The 17,753-nt window shown below is 32.1% G+C and overlaps 1 protein-coding gene across 1 annotated transcript; it reads right to left on the bottom strand.

Moving 5' to 3' along the window:
- Positions 1-11,983: 11,983 nt before the first annotated feature.
- Positions 11,984-14,176, bottom strand: LOC115712249 (ethylene-responsive transcription factor ABR1). The gene is made up of 2 exons (XM_030640506.2): positions 13,368-14,176; positions 11,984-12,982 (listed from the first exon to the last, which is right to left on the bottom strand). Exons 1-2 carry the CDS (start codon positions 13,786-13,788, stop codon positions 12,246-12,248), a joined length of 1,158 nt encoding a protein of 385 aa, XP_030496366.2. The 5' UTR covers positions 13,789-14,176; the 3' UTR covers positions 11,984-12,245.
- Between the last annotated feature and the right edge of the window lie 3,577 nt (positions 14,177-17,753).

Here is a 17,753-nt window from a genome sequence, read left to right on the forward strand (position 1 = left end):
AAGTACATTGCCACATAAAGTATATTGTTATATAATAAATGTATTGTAATACATGGAAGATAATACTCGATTCATAATGAGGACATGTCGCTATGATTCGTATGTTTATTATATAATGAGGAACGTTGGGTTTGAATATTTTAGTTTAAATGCTGACCAAGTGGGAGAATATTAGAATATTTTATATATGGAAATTATTTTCTAATTAAGGAAATGATTTTCTATTTAAGGAAATAAATAAATAATTGATTTTCTGATAAATGAATATTTTATATTCATTGAATCTGGACAAAATCAATTATGTAATATTCTATATATGGTCAGATTTCTATATTCATTACTCGATTTGATTTTCTGAATTAATTGTCAAAATATTCTGACAATTAATGTGGCGCAGATACTGATGGAGTATCTCACCTATAAATATAGGGTCTCTGTCCCCGAGCTCCTCACTCATTCTGAATTCATTCAGCAAATTCCATCTAAAGAGAGTTGAGAGAGCGAGGAAGCCTGAACTCCAATACCGAAGCTATCGCAGGGATTGAAGCTCAAAGATCAATGGCTGGAGGTATATTGATCCTTTCATTGCATATATTATAGATATGATTACAGTTATTTTTCCGCATTTCATATCATTTGTATATGCTATATTACATACACTATATTATAGTCTAACATCAGCAGCTCCGATTTCTAGAGAGAGAAGCTCTGACCTTGTGGGCAGTTTTCTAAATGTGAAAAATGAGCTAATGGAGCTATTCTTTTATAGGTTAAAGAGGCCCAAAAAATAAAACAAAAATACAAATAAGATGTTTCTGACCGTTGATGATGAACTAACAATAAAAATTAGCTCTTTGTGGTGATAGCTAATTTTCGGAGCCCAATAGGTCCCGCTGCGGGTAACTCAGAGCTTATTTTTGTAACTACCTTAGGGGTGAATTTTGACGATGATAGCTTCAGAATTACATTTAGAGACATGCCATGATAGATCATTGTATGTACTAGCTTCAAAACTCAAGTTTAATCACATTAATCAGATTAAAATTGAGTGAGTTATGACTGTTTTACTGAAGGTAGTTCATGACTCAACGCCTAGGCTGACATCTAGCGCCCAGGTTAACATCCCAGTGCCAGGTTGACATATGACGTCAACCTAGATGCTGGGTAAGTGTAAAAACATCCAAGGGATGTACTTCAAGATGCCCAAGTGATATTTTGACATCACTTAGTAAGTTTTTGTGTTTTGGCGAAGCTGGTGTTGCTGATATTTATTAATTACTACGCAAGTGCACGCAATCAAGTAGTATACTCACGCAAGTGAGGTCGAACCACAGGGAATTGGATTAATTACTACTAAACTATACTTATAATTCTATTTGGCAAATCAAAAGTATTTATGATTGAAAAAGGAAGAAAGAAATTCAAGAAACTTAAAGAAACAAGTGAATATTAATCCAGATGAGAGATTAGGGAGACGAATCCTGTTGTTAAGTTACCAATGTTAATGTCTAATTGCGATCCTTCTCTTGAAGTGAATGACAGATTATAAATTAACCTAGCTCTTTTCAGATCTTCTAGGTTCTAAATCTCATGCTCTCTAATTAATCTCTTAATTAAACTAACATGAAATCAGCATTAAGCAATAATCTAAATGTCACAAAGGCTATGTAAATACTTTCGTTTCACATCAAAACCTAGACTATCCAATTTTAGCATTCTCAATTCTCACTTTTCAGATTTCGAATTGAGATCATAAAACATGTAAAAGGTGATCAATCTTGCACATGGAAATTAAACACAAATATGAATAGTGTTCACAATGAAGATGGAGGAATGGCAATTATTCATTAACTAGAAAAAACTTAAACAACATTCATCATTCTCCCTAAATAGGAGTTTAGTTCAAAACATCCATAATCAAATCCATAATTAACATTGAAATAGAAAAGAACATAAAAAAATTAAAGAGAAGAGAAAGAACTAGTTGAAGCAATTGATCCAGGTCGCCACAAGCCGCTCTTCTAGCCTCCTCCTTTGTTTCTAGGGTTCCAATTCTGAATCCCCTCTAATTTTCACGAACCCTTACTATTTAAACCAATTCTCATCTTTAAAATTCGTGAAATTACGAAACTGCCCAAAAATCCCGTCATAAGGGTCCCCGTCGCGACTGGCAAAGCCCCCGTCGCGACGGGAGTTCAACTTCAAATTTTTTGAAACTTTCTGCCAGTTCCCGTCGCGACTGGCAAATTCCCCGTCGCGACGGGAACAGGCAGCGACACCAATCTTGGTTTTTCTTCTCGATTCTTTCACCATTTTTTCTCAATTCTTGTACATACTTTCTTTAAATGCCCGAGGACCTGAAACAAAAGAATCAAGCGTAATATAGCCCTAAAACTAGAAACAAAGAGTGAAAACTAACCGAAATATGACCCGAATCTTAGACTAATTTTAGCCTAACAAATTCCCCCAAACTAGATTCTTACTCGCCCTCGAGTAAGATAAATACTACTAACTACTAATCTACTAACTACGCTATGAGATAATCATAATACTACTGCCTCATGTGTTGTTCTCTTCTATTGCGCAAACTAGAATTTCAATTCTACCAACTCTAACAATTAATTTAGATGCTCAGTTTATAACACTATGTACAACTGCAAAAATTTATTCAAATGTGAAACATTGTTATAAAAGTTTTACTCTTTCTAACAGTTCCACAACCCGATAACTCATAAGCTTGCATGCTTACCTTTCTCCACTAATGTTGACAGTATTCTTTGGAATCATTAGGTCTTTTCAAGGCTTTAGGTAGTATGGCTCAGATATTTAGGGATAGGCAAAAGACAATTTTGGCTCAAGATATCATAGGCACACAAACAGAACCCACAAGCTTCTTACTTTTCTTTCTTCTAAGATCCCATAATATTCCCAGATTTACCAAGATTGATAGAAGACGTCTCTATTATTTTTCAACATCACTGAATTTTTTTTTTTTTCACACATATTTTTACTTTTTATTGTGTTTTTTTTTTTTTCATCATATTTCATTTTTTTTTTCAGTGACATTGAATTACACAATTTTCCTCTTCTCAATCTTACAAGTTTTTTTTTCTCCCTCTCACTATTTCCTCACACTAAATGTTTCTCCTCCCCCAAACTAATTATGTAGCTTATGATATCATGGATAACATGGTGAAGAAAAATTAATAGTGTGGTTGCAATTTTTTAAATCGATGGGTGAAAAACATAATAGGTTTAGGCTCAAAAGGTTAACTATGGATACATCTTATTACGGTAGGCTTGAAAGGCTCAAACTATCCAACAAATGCCTAAATCATATTCCAATTGAACACTATCAAGGATTTCGTCTCAAAAGAATAAACATGCAAGTTCTAAGCTATCCTGTCAATCTTACCACAACCATAGTAAAACAAATATAACATATTTCACAGATTGAATATTTTTTCAGATAAACACAGGTTTCTAAGCATCCAAACTAATCCAAAGAGTTAACAGAATCAAGCACACAGTTATTTTGCAATTTCAGAGCACATTACAATAAACAGCAGCACACAATTATCTTTTAGCTTATTGCCATCCTTAACTAAAACAGAAAAAAAAAAAACCAACACAGAAAATTAAAGTGCAGAAAATAAAATTTTTAAATCTCTCCCCCCAAACTAAATATGACATTGTCCCCAATGTGACATTAAAGAAAAAGGAAAGGAAACTTACCTGAGCGCCACATCAACAAGCGGTTGACGCCCGTAATAAGCATCATGTTGGACAACTTGAAAGTTGTTTTTAAAAATGCCCTCAAGCTTGGCATGTAATGAGTTTGAACCAAAAACCACACCAACAACACAAGACTTTCGATGATGAGCTTGGGGAGAAGCCTTTCGTAGCTCGTAGAGGATATAATATGGTGTTGATGAAATATATGGATCCATTGGTGGTTTGTTTGTCAATATCATTGATGCAGTTGAATCAATGATGTCATGTTCTTCCTCATCCTCCAATGTCACAGTTTCAACACTTTCATCTAACAACCCTTCTTCTTGTTGCTCACTCTTCACTTGGCTATCCATACCCTCACTTATGATTTCATATTCAATGATTTCCTTTTCACAAGGATCTTGATCTTCAACTGTAGGCTCATTATCTTCCTTGTATTCAAATAATGACCCTTCTTCATTGTACCAACAACTCTCATAACTTTCATCATTGGAGTTATTACATTCTGAATCATGAGTCATTGAATTATCACATAAAGATCTCACCATGTCAGTTAAGCGATTAATCTCTCCTGGAAGTGATTGTAGAAGTGATAGTAGTTGCTCCTCTTTTTCTGTTTGTTGGGATGAATTTGGGCAATAAGGTGGGTATTGGTGACTCCAACCCTGAAGTGATGGATTCCAATGCCAATCGTAATCAAAATCTGCCATATCATTCAACAGATTTATTACATCATAGCCTCTCATTAATAAAGGCGCTCCCGTTGCCTCTGCTCCATAATCAACCCAGCTTCTTGTTTCATCGTTAAGTCCATTATACAAGAGCCATGTAAAACATCCACTTGAGAAAGTGGGATAACATCTCTCTCCAAGCTCTTTAAATCTCCTCCAAGCAGAATAGAATGGTTCATTGTGTTGTTGGACAAAATCATCAAGATATAGCATCTGGATTTATCTTGCAGTTCAAACTCATAAGTAAAACATTAGTAAAATTAAAAAATAAAACTAAATTAGTACTAAAAAGATAAAAAGAAAAAATTGAAACAACAAAATTAATACTAAAACTAAAAAGAAAAACCAAATTAGAACAAAATTTAATTTTTAATAATATTACAAAATTTAATCTAAAAGAAACAGATTAGAAATAAGCAAAAAGAATTAACCAAAGTAGAAGTTAGTATAATTTTATGTAATATCAATCTTTAAACAATTCCCCGGCAACGGCGCCAAAAACTTGTTGCTGATATTTATTAATTACTACGCAAGTGCACGCAATCAAGTAGTATACTCACGCAAGTGAGGTCGAACCACAGGGAATTGGATTAATTACTACTAAACTATACTTATAATTCTATTTGGCAAATCAAAAGTATTTATGATTGAAAAAGGAAGAAAGAAATTCAAGAAACTTAAAGAAACAAGTGAATATTAATCCAGATGAGAGATTAGGGAGACGAATCCTGTTGTTAAGTTACCAATGTTAATGTCTAATTGCGATCCTTCTCTTGAAGTGAATGACAGATTATAAATTAACCTAGCTCTTTTCAGATCTTCTAGGTTCTAAATCTCATGCTCTCTAATTAATCTCTTAATTAAACTAACATGAAATCAGCATTAAGCAATAATCTAAATGTCACAAAGGCTATGTAAATACTTTCGTTTCACATCAAAACCTAGACTATCCAATTTTAGCATTCTCAATTCTCACTTTTCAGATTTCGAATTGAGATCATAAAACATGTAAAAGGTGATCAATCTTGCACATGGAAATTAAACACAAATATGAATAGTGTTCACAATGAAGATGGAGGAATGGCAATTATTCATTAACTAGAAAAAACTTAAACAACATTCATCATTCTCCCTAAATAGGAGTTTAGTTCAAAACATCCATAATCAAATCCATAATTAACATTGAAATAGAAAAGAACATAAAAAAAATTAAAGAGAAGAGAAAGAACTAGTTGAAGCAATTGATCCAGGTCGCCACAAGCCGCTCTTCTAGCCTCCTCCTTTGTTTCTAGGGTTCCAATTCTGAATCCCCTCTAATTTTCACGAACCCTTACTATTTAAACCAATTCTCATCTTTAAAATTCGTGAAATTACGAAACTGCCCAAAAATCCCGTCATAAGGGTCCCCGTCGCGACTGGCAAAGCCCCCGTCGCGACGGGAGTTCAACTTCAAATTTTTTGAAACTTTACGCGCTTCCCGTCGCGACTGGCAAATTCCCCGTCGCGACGGGAACAGGCAGCGACACCAATCTTGGTTTTTCTTCTCGATTCTTTCACCATTTTTCCTCAATTCTTGTACATACTTTCTTTAAATGCCCGAGGACCTGAAACAAAAGAATCAAGCGTAATATAGCCCTAAAACTAGAAACAAAGAGTGAAAACTAACCGAAATATGACCCGAATCTTAGACTAATTTTAGCCTAACAGCTGGTTATCAGTTCTCGGAGATGTTGTTGTTCTACAAAAATGAGAGACTTGAAACTCTTTATTTTCGAGTGAGTTGGAAATAAGAAATGCAAAGTTGTGAATTTTACTTCTCTGACTTCATAGATCTTTGTTATTGTGAAAAACCAGAATTGAATAAGCAGAACCCAGCGCACCAGGTTATTTGTAACCTTAGGGGCTAGGTACTTACTCCCGAGCTCCCAGGATTTTGTTTTTCGTACTTCCAAGGCTTCTAAACTTGAGGACAAGGTCTCTTTTCCCATTTTTGACCATTCCAAAGTCAATGGTTGCATCAGATTTGGTATTTGAGCAATTGAAGGCAGCGTTGTAAGCTGATTGTCACCCTTGTCACTGGGCCCAACACCAGGTCAACCTGGGCACTTGGCCCTATTTCCAAGGGCTCGGGATTGTGGTTTTTTTCTCGAGCTTGCTTGAATCTTTATTATTTTTTATGATAAAAAAAATGCTCAGAAGAATTTTTGCTGAACTTGATCAGAAGCAGCCTAGATTGACAATATGTCAACCTGGGCGCTGGGTCCCCCTTTTGGCCCTTGGAAAATTTCATTTGCTCCCCAAAAATAGTTGAATCTTAATACTTTTTAAAAACAAAGAAGATTCTTGGGAGTGTTCTAAAAAAACTCTAATTAAAATGGCCGAGGTTGACGAAATGTCAACCTGGTCACAGGGCTAGCCCCAAGTGTCAATCTGGACATTGAGCACTATTTTTTTCACCTAGAAATTATTGTTTCTTCTTTAAAAGGATCGATTTCCTTATTTTTGATAAAAAACAAAGAAGATACAAAAGTCAGATCTCTGATTGGATACTTGGAAGGTGCCCAGATGACAGATTGTCAACCTAGGCGCTAGGTGCTCGGGGCCCTGGGTGCTAAAAAATGAACTTGCTCTGATTCTGATTTTGATGCCCCAAATATGTCCTCAGTATGTCATGTTGATGTACCAATGCTAGTTTTGATGCTTTTGTACTAAGACAGTCCCGAAAATTGAAACCCTAGTTGAGGGTGTCAATCTGGGCATGGGGTGAAACCCTAGGTGCCCAGGTTGGCTTTCTGGTTCCAGGTTGTGTAATTTTAGTTCCCAAGGATCGGATTAGGTTGCTCCATGTCTTCATTGTACATAATACTGAAAGATAGTAAGTTGGATTCAAGTTATTGAAATCTGAACTTTCATTCCAAAGTTCTTAAAGTCAACCTGGGCGCAGGGCTAGGGACCCCTCCCAGGTCGACCTATTATGAATCGAGACTACTCAACTCCGAGATGTCATCTTTCTTGACACGTGTCAAACATTGATGTTCACATCATCCGGGCTACTTTTGGTGTAAATATTCTGTAATTTACACTATTCTTTTCTAATATTGAAAATTTCAGAAAGATTGCACTACCAAAGAAACAAATGAATCATTTTTTACATGAGATATGAGTCATATTATTGACTGATACAAAGTTTTCTTTTTTCAACTCTCTCTCTCGTGTTCATTAATTACACTATTCTTTATAAAAAAAAAAGTCACACACATCGTTATATTGTGTTGTCTGTACATTTTCTATTTATTTCAAGAATGGACTACAACATAAATAAAATGTGACAACAACGTAAAATAACATATTTTTATATTAAAATTTTAAAATACATTCACTATTCTTATTATGTGACCTAAAAATTTAATTCACTAGTTTTTTTTCCAAATTTTGAAAATTGTCAAAAAATAATAAAAGTACACAAACAAACATCACTAATATATGTGAATCAACCAACAACAACAATTAACAAAATAATCAAATAAAACATACTACACAATATGAGGTCTGTTTTTTTCAAAAAAAAAAAAAAAATACCCAAAGAACCCTTGCTCATTTTTTCTTATTGGCATTAATAGAGGTTCTTTGATGATTTTTTTTTTGTTGCGTTCGTGGAGATCTCCCTTTGTTGGTCACGCTGTCATGGTTGATTTCTAAAGCAAGCTTCTTACCAGCGTTCATGGAGATCGACATAAGTTTTTTGCCAGCGTTCATGGAGATTGACAAAAAGCTTCTCGCTAATGTTCATAGAGATCGGCCAAAGCTTCCTCCAGTTGCTTTTTCACCAAATAATTGAGATCCATATTTCATGGGCTATTTTTGTTATTCGCAAAGCAAGAGAGCTATTTTTATTATTTATTCAAGATGAGCCTTAAAATATTGCATAACACTATTATTGTCAAAAATAAATTTATAAAAGTAAAAAAAAAAAACTTATATTACTATATGTTAATATAAATGTTAATTTTTTTGAGAGAGTGATATATGAATCACAATATGTCAAGCGTTGACGCAGAAAATTTTCAGTCAACAAGCTACTTATCTAGTTAAAGATATACAAAGTCAGAATATGAGTCACTATTAACAAAGCGACTTATATAAGACCAAGTTATCTCAGAAATTTAGACAAAACAACTTGAGACCACTTTCAAGAGACATCTGATGTAAACAACCCAATGGGCCAAAACTACCTACAAAATAAATAAATATAGAAAAGTGGATTAGCATACTATACAATAATAATGCTAGAAATTTTTAAATTAAGGATAAAAGGCAAATATTATGTTAACACGAAAAACTTATCTTTGAATCATGATGTCACCATTGAAACTAATATGTTATGTCCAAATATTAAAACTAAGTTAAGTAGAAATAAACTAGCCACCATAACTTGCACCATACATAATATTTGAAAAATCAATCAAACTTAATAACTCAAATCTTAATTAAAATTCATTATTTTTTAAAAGAGGTAACAAAACTCAATTAACTAACAAATAAGTAATAAGAAAATAATGATATAAAATAATAGAAATAAAATTTCTCTAAAATTATTAAAATATAATTAAAAGTAAGATTCAAAACTTATCTGTGACTCTTTAAGGTAGCCTCTATCCGCAAACGAGTCAACAACATACTAGCCAAAAATATGGTACAAAATAGCCAAGAAAAATGGCTCAAACTGGCCAAAAAATTGGCACAAACTAGCTAAAAAAATGACCCAAACTAGCCAAAAATAAAAATAAATATATATAAATATAGAGCATAAATAATCAAAACATTTGACTATATCGAATAAAACTACTAAATAATACATATTAATATAAATAAGTTGTGAAAGTAAGAATACAATTCAAAGTAAATTATAATAGTGATAATAACATATAAATTAAATATGAAAGGAAATCCAAATAATTTGCACAAAAAAATAACATGACTAGATTAGAAAGAATTAAAACCTATTAATAACAATAAATATTTAAAAGCAATAGTAATAATATAAATAATAATTATTGAATAATAACAAAATAAGGGATTTAAAATAAAGGGAATCTAATTTAATGAGACATTAACATATATAAAGAGTTAACAAAACTAATTCATTAAAATTAACTCAAAATTAAATACATTACCAGCTCATTTGATACGTTGTATTAAGTCGTATTGTATTATATTAAATTGGATTATATATATATCATATTTTCATATAATGCTATGTTAAATTTTAATTTATACTAAAATATTATATGTTTATGTGCTCATACAAGTCAATATTACATGTAGTTTTACATAAAAATATTGCATAAAACATAATTCAATATAATACAATACTGTTGGAATTAAATCCAACTAAGTCTTTCCTAACCATAAGTCGGTTACATGAAAAGCAACTTGCACATCTACAACAACCTAAATACAGTTACAATAAAAGATCCTAACTGAAATAACAGAACAACAGAAGATCTATACCTGTCAGATCATCACCCAAAAAGCTACTTACTCTACTCCTATCCCAACTGTATATATTGCCACTCCCAGTTTCGTTTTTTTGCTCAGATCTGAAGACATAGAGAGTGAGAGAACCTGTAATTTCTCTGAGTTCAAAGATAAGAACTCAGAGTTGAGAAAGAGAGAGGAGAGTGTGAATCTAAGAGAGTTCTTGAGAGAGAAAGAAGTAGAAACTAGAGATAAACAAAAGCTGTAAAGAATCGAGTCTTACCAGTTGATCTTGTAGCTGGAAGCTCCATGAAAGCTTGTACTGGATCTGAGTTTGATAGTGCAAGGGCTTAGCTCATTTCTGAGGCGAGCTCAAGAGGACTACCCCATCAACTCAGGGGGAACCTCTATAAATTGCTGTGTTTGATTCTCTTCTTCCCTAACTCTCATCTACATAATCTATTTCATTCATCTTTTGAACTTTGCATACATGTTCGATAAAGATAACCCTAGAAACTAAGCAAGAAAAACCTGATCAATTTTTCTGTGTTTTGTTTTTGGTAAAGTTAAATGTTAATCAATGTGATGTGTCAAAGTTTGAGTGTGATACGTGGACAATTTTGAGTCCACTTGCTGAGTTGTTAAAGTTTAAGATTGACCTTGTGTTTTGTGTGTGTGAGTTGACTTATGTAGGGATAAGACTGTAAAATCCCAACAAATACAATAACATATAATACGGCGTACCAAACAAACACTAAAAGTAAAGATTTAGAATATCATAAAAAGTATAACTTTTTAAAGACAAAATAAAATATCAAAAAATAACTAATCTAATTTCTAATAATAATATAAAAGACTAATATAAAACTAAGACTTACCAAAAACAAACATAATCTATACAAATGAAAACAACAAAACAAGCCTGAAAAGAAAACAAAAACTAACAATTTACACTCTACAAAAGAGAAAATTACTCAAAAAATCAAAACTAAAAAACCATGTAAACTGTCTTAAAAAATTATAATTAAAGCTGATTTAATTAATTAATTAGTAGAAAAAATAAATCATTTTTATTTTTAATTATTATTAAATGAAAATATTAAAATTAATTACTGAAATTTTCTCAAACGACAATAACGCGCAGCCTATTCTACATATTTTTAGAAAAGCCAAACTTGGATAGCCAACAAAACTTACAACAGATGAATTATAAAAGCATATAAATCAAAATTAATTCACAAACCACTCTCAGTTACTATTATTATGATTGGCAACACTAAAATTACCTGAGAGGATGGCTGAGGGCTTACAGTCGAGAACGAAAACCAAAAAAACAAATATACAAATAATAATATGAAATTCCAGAAATTCCAAAATATCAAATATTGAAATAAAATATTCAACTAAAGAGCAAACATATTTTAGTATGAACAAGAATACATGGATCGATCACTATCTAGTATCTCAAGAATCATATGATGATTTAAGAATCTAAAAGAAACTACAAAAAATAAAGGAAAATCGAGAATTGAATCAATCAATTTCAAAATATGATCAAATCAAAGAAAACATACAGAAGAAAAAGAGACGATAATAGCTATAAATTTGTAAAAAAATTCAAATAACTTTGAAAGAATGGAACTGTTCAGAACATTTCTCTTAACCGTATTACCTTTCTTTAAGCTTTAGTCTATAATATTTGGGACTCTAAAAATAATGCTTTATGCAATAGCCATATAAATGTTAATTTTGAATAGTAGTTTAGTAGTTAGTACTGAAAAAATCCCTACTAGTAATTGTTGATCGAAATATAATTATGAAGGGTAACACCCAATATAAGGTTCTAACAGCACGTGTATAGTAACAATTTATGAGGTGTAGAGTTAGACAACACTACATATACGGTAATAATATTTGGTGTAAATAATTAAATTTAATTTTCTAATAGTTTAATTTTTAACTGTAATTACTTTACTGTTAAATTTTAAATCATTATTCATATATTATTTTTTATTAATATATTTAAATTAATTTTTAAATAAAAATAAAAATTTAACCACCTATACTTACAATCCAGATACTATGTTACAAAAATATAAATTAAGTAATATTACAATAAAAAATCAAAGGTAAATTACTAGTAAAAAGTATACAGAAGAGTCTAAAAGAAACGGTTCAAATGGAGAGGTGAAAAGCTCAAACAAATGCCAAGAGAATATTAAACTAGTTTCTTGGTTCTCGAATCAGTTAGTCAAATTGAGGAACTAGTATTTGACTCGAAGCTGTTTTTTTTTTTTTTTTCTACCGTTCAGCTGGCAAATTTGAAGGGTTACTATCAGAAGCAGATGGTCCGAGCTGAACCGGCGGCTGAACGCAAAATGTTGGAAACTGTGGTGAGAGAGAAGAAGAAGAAGAAGAAACAGCGGAAGAAAAAAATGGAGAAGAAGACGAAGAAGACGGCGAAGAAACATGTTGTGAAGCTATCGAATGAGAAAGAACCATTTGATCATACAAGCTCATTGTCCTATTACTACTCTCTGAATTCAAAACATGAGGAGAGTAACTCGGCAGATTTCTCGAAACTACATCGGAAGAACTCGACATGTTACTACTACGAAGCTGAGTTTGTTGGGAATGGACGATTGGCTCAGCCGAAGTGGAAACCGACAAAAGGGTATTCGAGGAATCGGAAATAACCAACTGGGTCACCGCCGGATTTCCAGGGGGTGACCGGAGCCGTACGTTTTCTGGGAAATTTAGTTTGGCTTTATTGCCTCTAAAACGCAGAGCAGCTTCGTCGTATGCTCTGGCGGCGGCCTCGGCTGTGTCGAATGTGCCCAACCAGACTCTGGCGGCTTTGAAAGGGTCTCTTATTTCGGCTGCCCATTTCCCCCATGGCCTTTGTCTCACTCCTCTGTATTTTCTTCTGGGTTGTTCTTGTTGTTCCGGTTGAGGGATTTCTTGGTGGTACTCGTATGTTGGAGTGAACGACGTCGTTTGTGCTGGTACGGTTGTGCTTCTCCACATGTATGATGTTTCTGTATATGTTTAGAAGAAGAAGATAAGTCAATTGATAAAATCATAATTTTCCTTATCTTTTAGATAAGAAACTAACTACTTGGGTAAGGAACAAAAGAACACTAAACAAAAAGTATTTTATAATTTAACACTTGCACTGTTTTATTAATGGTTTAATGGAAAGTATTTCTTTTTTTTTTTAAAAAAAAATATTCTGTTCGAGGGAGAGAAATAAGCTCAGCTTTCAAGAACAGAATAGTTATTTATTTATTTATTATCCTTTTTGTGTAACATTTGTACTGTTTCATTAATGGTAAAATGGACAACTTTAAAGAGAAGATCAGTTTTAATTTGTGACCTAAAAATACAACAGAAATTCATGAAGAAAAAACAAAAGCATTTTACCTTGAAATGCTGAATTATTAGAGGGTTGAGCTGGAAAGGGATGTTCTCCAAATCCCCTGCAAAGTCTGGAAAAAGACTCAGGTGACAAGTCGTTTCCTCCTTCATCTCTTCCCCTTTTACTAGTTGAACCCGAACCCATAACAGACGAGGCAGAACCACTCATTTCCAACCGTTGATCAGAATGATGATGGTGATGAGTAAAATTGGGTAAATCCCCTGAAATGACTCTAGTTAAAGCAGAGACCATGGCATTCATTTCCCTCTCCCTATCCATCAACTCAAAACCCGATGCCATTATCGGTTCCCCTGAAGAAAACAGCGGTGGTTCGTTTAACCAATTATACTCCCCATTGTTATTATTATTATTATTGCTAATAATAAGCTTATTGTCTCTTGAGTTCGCCACCTTTAGAACACACATAAATCTTTAACTTTGTTTAATAATTATCTTGATCTTCACAATCACCTCTGTTCTTCCTTTTATTCTTTGTTGTTGTGTAAGTGTAATAATCTTTCGACCGCCAAAGGAAACCTCTTCTATTCTTCTGGATGATATTATCGTCTACCTATATATATATATATTCTAGAATATATAATAATATTATATATAATATTCAAACAATAAACACCGTCAATGAAATTGGAAAGAGTTTGGATATGGTTTGGTCTACACTCTACGACTTTGAAACATTTCGACTATGAAGCAATAGAATGAATATATAAATAATAAATGTAGATATTTATGTATTACACCAAATCAATGTGGGAAAGGAATTATTAAATAAAGCTCTATCTGGGTGGGTGTGTGTCTGTGTAAAATGTAAATATATAATGTTCACTTTTAAAAATGGATATATATATTATATATTTATAGATGTGGACTTAGATATACCAAAAGGAAGTAATTATTATGTGTGAAAGCTTATTAATTATTAAATAGTTCAGTGTTTGTTATCAAATTAGCTCCGGCAGGGATGTCGATCACCTAGTTGCTAACTATAAGTCGGTGTTGGACCTATAAGTTTTGGAAAAAAGACAAAATTATATTTGCCTATTCGACCGACATGAAAAAAAACAAAAAAAGAGAGAGAGAATACATTGGACCTAGTTTTTGATTAGTACTATGAATCCAAATTTCAGTATATATATTTAATTCCATAAAATAGGCTTGTATAAAATAAATCTTATTCCACAAACGGAATATTTATAAGTCGAATATTATTTAATTACTTTTTCTTAGGGTTAATATTATTTAATTGCTTTCACGGAATGGAAACACATGTAAAAATATGGGACATAAAGTTTTTTTTTTCCTTCTTTTTTTAAATGTAGGACAGAAAGTTTCAATCCGCCAAACACATTATAGAACCCAATTGTTTATAATTTCTTTGTCCATAGTTTAATTGGCTGATTTACAAATTTTGATTGGCTTTGGCCAAGAATTTTGTGCAAATTTTGAATACTTTTCAAATAACTAACTAGCTCGCTTAATAAACAAATTATCAGAGTGAAATACTAACATTTTTAACGATACATCATTTTATTAAATTGGTATATTATTTTACTTCATGACATACCAAATTATACATCAAATAATTCTACATTATTAATAGTATTGTATTTTGAATCTACACTAATTTAGTATACAACTTTCTTTTGTATCCCCGCATTAATTTACCTCTCAAATCCTCAATTAATTTCTTATGCGCATGTAATTTGCCTTTAGGAGGTGTTTGGAATAGATTAATGCTAACAAGGGTGGTAAAGAGAATAGTAATGTGAAACATTACCTTGTTTGTTGTGAGGGTTTAGCCTTGGAATATTATTCCCTTAGTAATATAACTACCCTCGAGGAGGGTAATATTGATACTTTAAAAAATAGTATGATTGAATCATTACCTTCCATTATATTAATTTAAATGGAATTTTTGAATTAATAAATAAATTTAAATACCAATAATATTATCATTTATTATAAATAAAATATTACGATATATATTTAGTTTGTGAGATCGATTTTTTTCAACTGAGTTATTTTTACATTATTAGCTATAACATATGTATATTTATTATACATAAATTTTATGCGGATGGTGTACATAAATGACATAACAAACAAAAATAAATAATATAGTGATAAAATATATAGAAATATTTATTTTAATTAATAAAAAATACAATAAAATTTAATATTTACTAATTAATAAATAATTTTTTTTAATAAATAATTATTTTATTTTGTATATAATTAACATTAAATAAATATAATAAAAAAATATTTTTATTTTAATTTTTAAAATAATATATAAGATTCATGTACTTAACCAAACAATGTAATTTAATTAACAGGAATATGATTACATATTACCCTGCATAACCATATACGGTTTACACATTTTCCTATAATCATATTATCCTTCATAATATGCCCTATAATCAAATTATTTTGAACACCTTGTACCAAACGCCCCCTTAATGTATCTTCAAAAAACTCCCAGTGGAGGTTTACTCCACTGCTCCTTTCTATGTTCTTCAACCGCCATTTTTAGTAAAATAGGCTTTTCTCTAATGATTATATCTAACTTGGGGTGTTGTGACCTACGAAGAGGGATTAAATGGTTGACATATATGGCATCTTCCCACTTTTTGTGAGGGTTTTTGAGATTTAGGTATCTTTTACTCTTCTCTTATTTTTGCTATTTAAAGATGATTGTGGTCGAGGTCAGTGTTATACTTGTGTGTGCTTTATTTCCCTAATTTTTTCCATTTTCAGAAAAAAGGTCTAACCCAAATCAAGAAATGCCAAACCTTCGTATTCTTACTGAGGAAGAAAATCTCATCCATGACTTCAATCATATTTCCATTGGTTCTAGGTACCAATTTGAGTCTTTTTACCTTGTTGTTAAGATTCTCACCTTTAAAACTCTGAGGCCACCTTGGATTGAGAAAGCCATGAGAGAGCTTAAACCCTTCGTTTCCCTATTACCTTCTCTAAGTATCACTCTAGGCTGTTCCTAGCCACCTTTGGTTGTGAAGGCGATCGTCGTAGGGTTCTTGAAGACCAACCTTGACACTTGGTCATTATCAGGTGATCTTTGCTAATCTTGAGAGTTTAGACACCCTTACTTCTGACCAACTTTGCTATGTTCCCTTTTAGGTTCAAGTCCACAACATCCCTTTTAGTAAGAAATCTCCCCAGTTGGCTCAGTATGTAGCTGATGAAGTTGGGAATCTCATAAAGGTCTACACCTTTTTTCTGTTTGAAAGTTTTGGTCCTTATCTTAAGATCAAAATTTTTTAGACGTTACCAAGCCTCTAAGAAGGGGAATGAATATCCACTTTAGAAAAATCTCTAAGACTAAGTAGTTGTGTTTTAAGTATGAAGGTTTGTAAAAATTTTGTTACTTCTCTGGTAGCTTGGATCAGACTTACAACAAATGTGTTAACTATCTTGCTTGTTGTGATGATTTTGTTGCTCCCCCTTTTATTGGGTTATTAGGTGTTAGGTTATTTTTAGTATAAATTTTAGATTAATTTTAGTATAATTTTAATTTAGTTTTACTCGTGTTTGGAGCAATTCTACGCTTGTTATTTTTTATTTTTGCAGATTTAAAATAAAAGAAGATTAGAAAAAATATCAGAGGAAAAAGATGAGAAAAAAGATAAAAGATCACATAAAAGGATAAGAGTGCAGATGGAGCATGCCTTGCACATGACGAAGCCTGCCTTGAAGACGTAGGAAAAGGACACACGGGCTGCGGCCTAGCAAGGAGGGCAACGCGGCTTGCCCCCTTCCAGTAGAAAATCCTATCTTTTCTCAACGTAGGTTTGGTGGCTTCTTAATTCAAAGCTGAATAGGATTTTCAGCATGTGCGTTTTTCTATCTTTTATAGTCCCTCAATGGCTATATAGAGTACAAATTTTGGAGATCAACTATAATACTGGAGGCATTCTTCAGACGGTTTTCAGCATTCTTTTCTACTCTATTTTCTTCTCTTTTCTTTAGTTTACATGCGTGATTTTACTTCCATGAACATGATTAGCTAAACACTTAATTAGGGTTTAGATGGATATTGTTGACATTGCTTTATGGTTTTAATATGATTTATTTTCTCTCAGTTTCTATTTATTCTATTTCATTCGTACTTAAATTATTTTAATTGCCTGATCACCAATTAACTGTCTATGATTTTGATGTGAGATCTGAGAAGTGGGTGTCATTTATGCTATAGTGAAATAGAACTGAATTTTGATATAGGACGAGAGTACCTGTATGACATAGATAGCTTATAGGGTTTTTGTGTTTAATGCATGTTGCATGATTAATTTATCACGAGAATAGAAAGTTTTCATGTAATTGAAGTTTATATGTCTGAGAAGACTATA

The sequence above is a fragment of the Cannabis sativa genome, chromosome 4 (assembly GCF_029168945.1).
Source record: "Cannabis sativa cultivar Pink pepper isolate KNU-18-1 chromosome 4, ASM2916894v1, whole genome shotgun sequence".
NCBI classification, from domain to species: Eukaryota; Viridiplantae; Streptophyta; class Magnoliopsida; order Rosales; family Cannabaceae; genus Cannabis; species Cannabis sativa.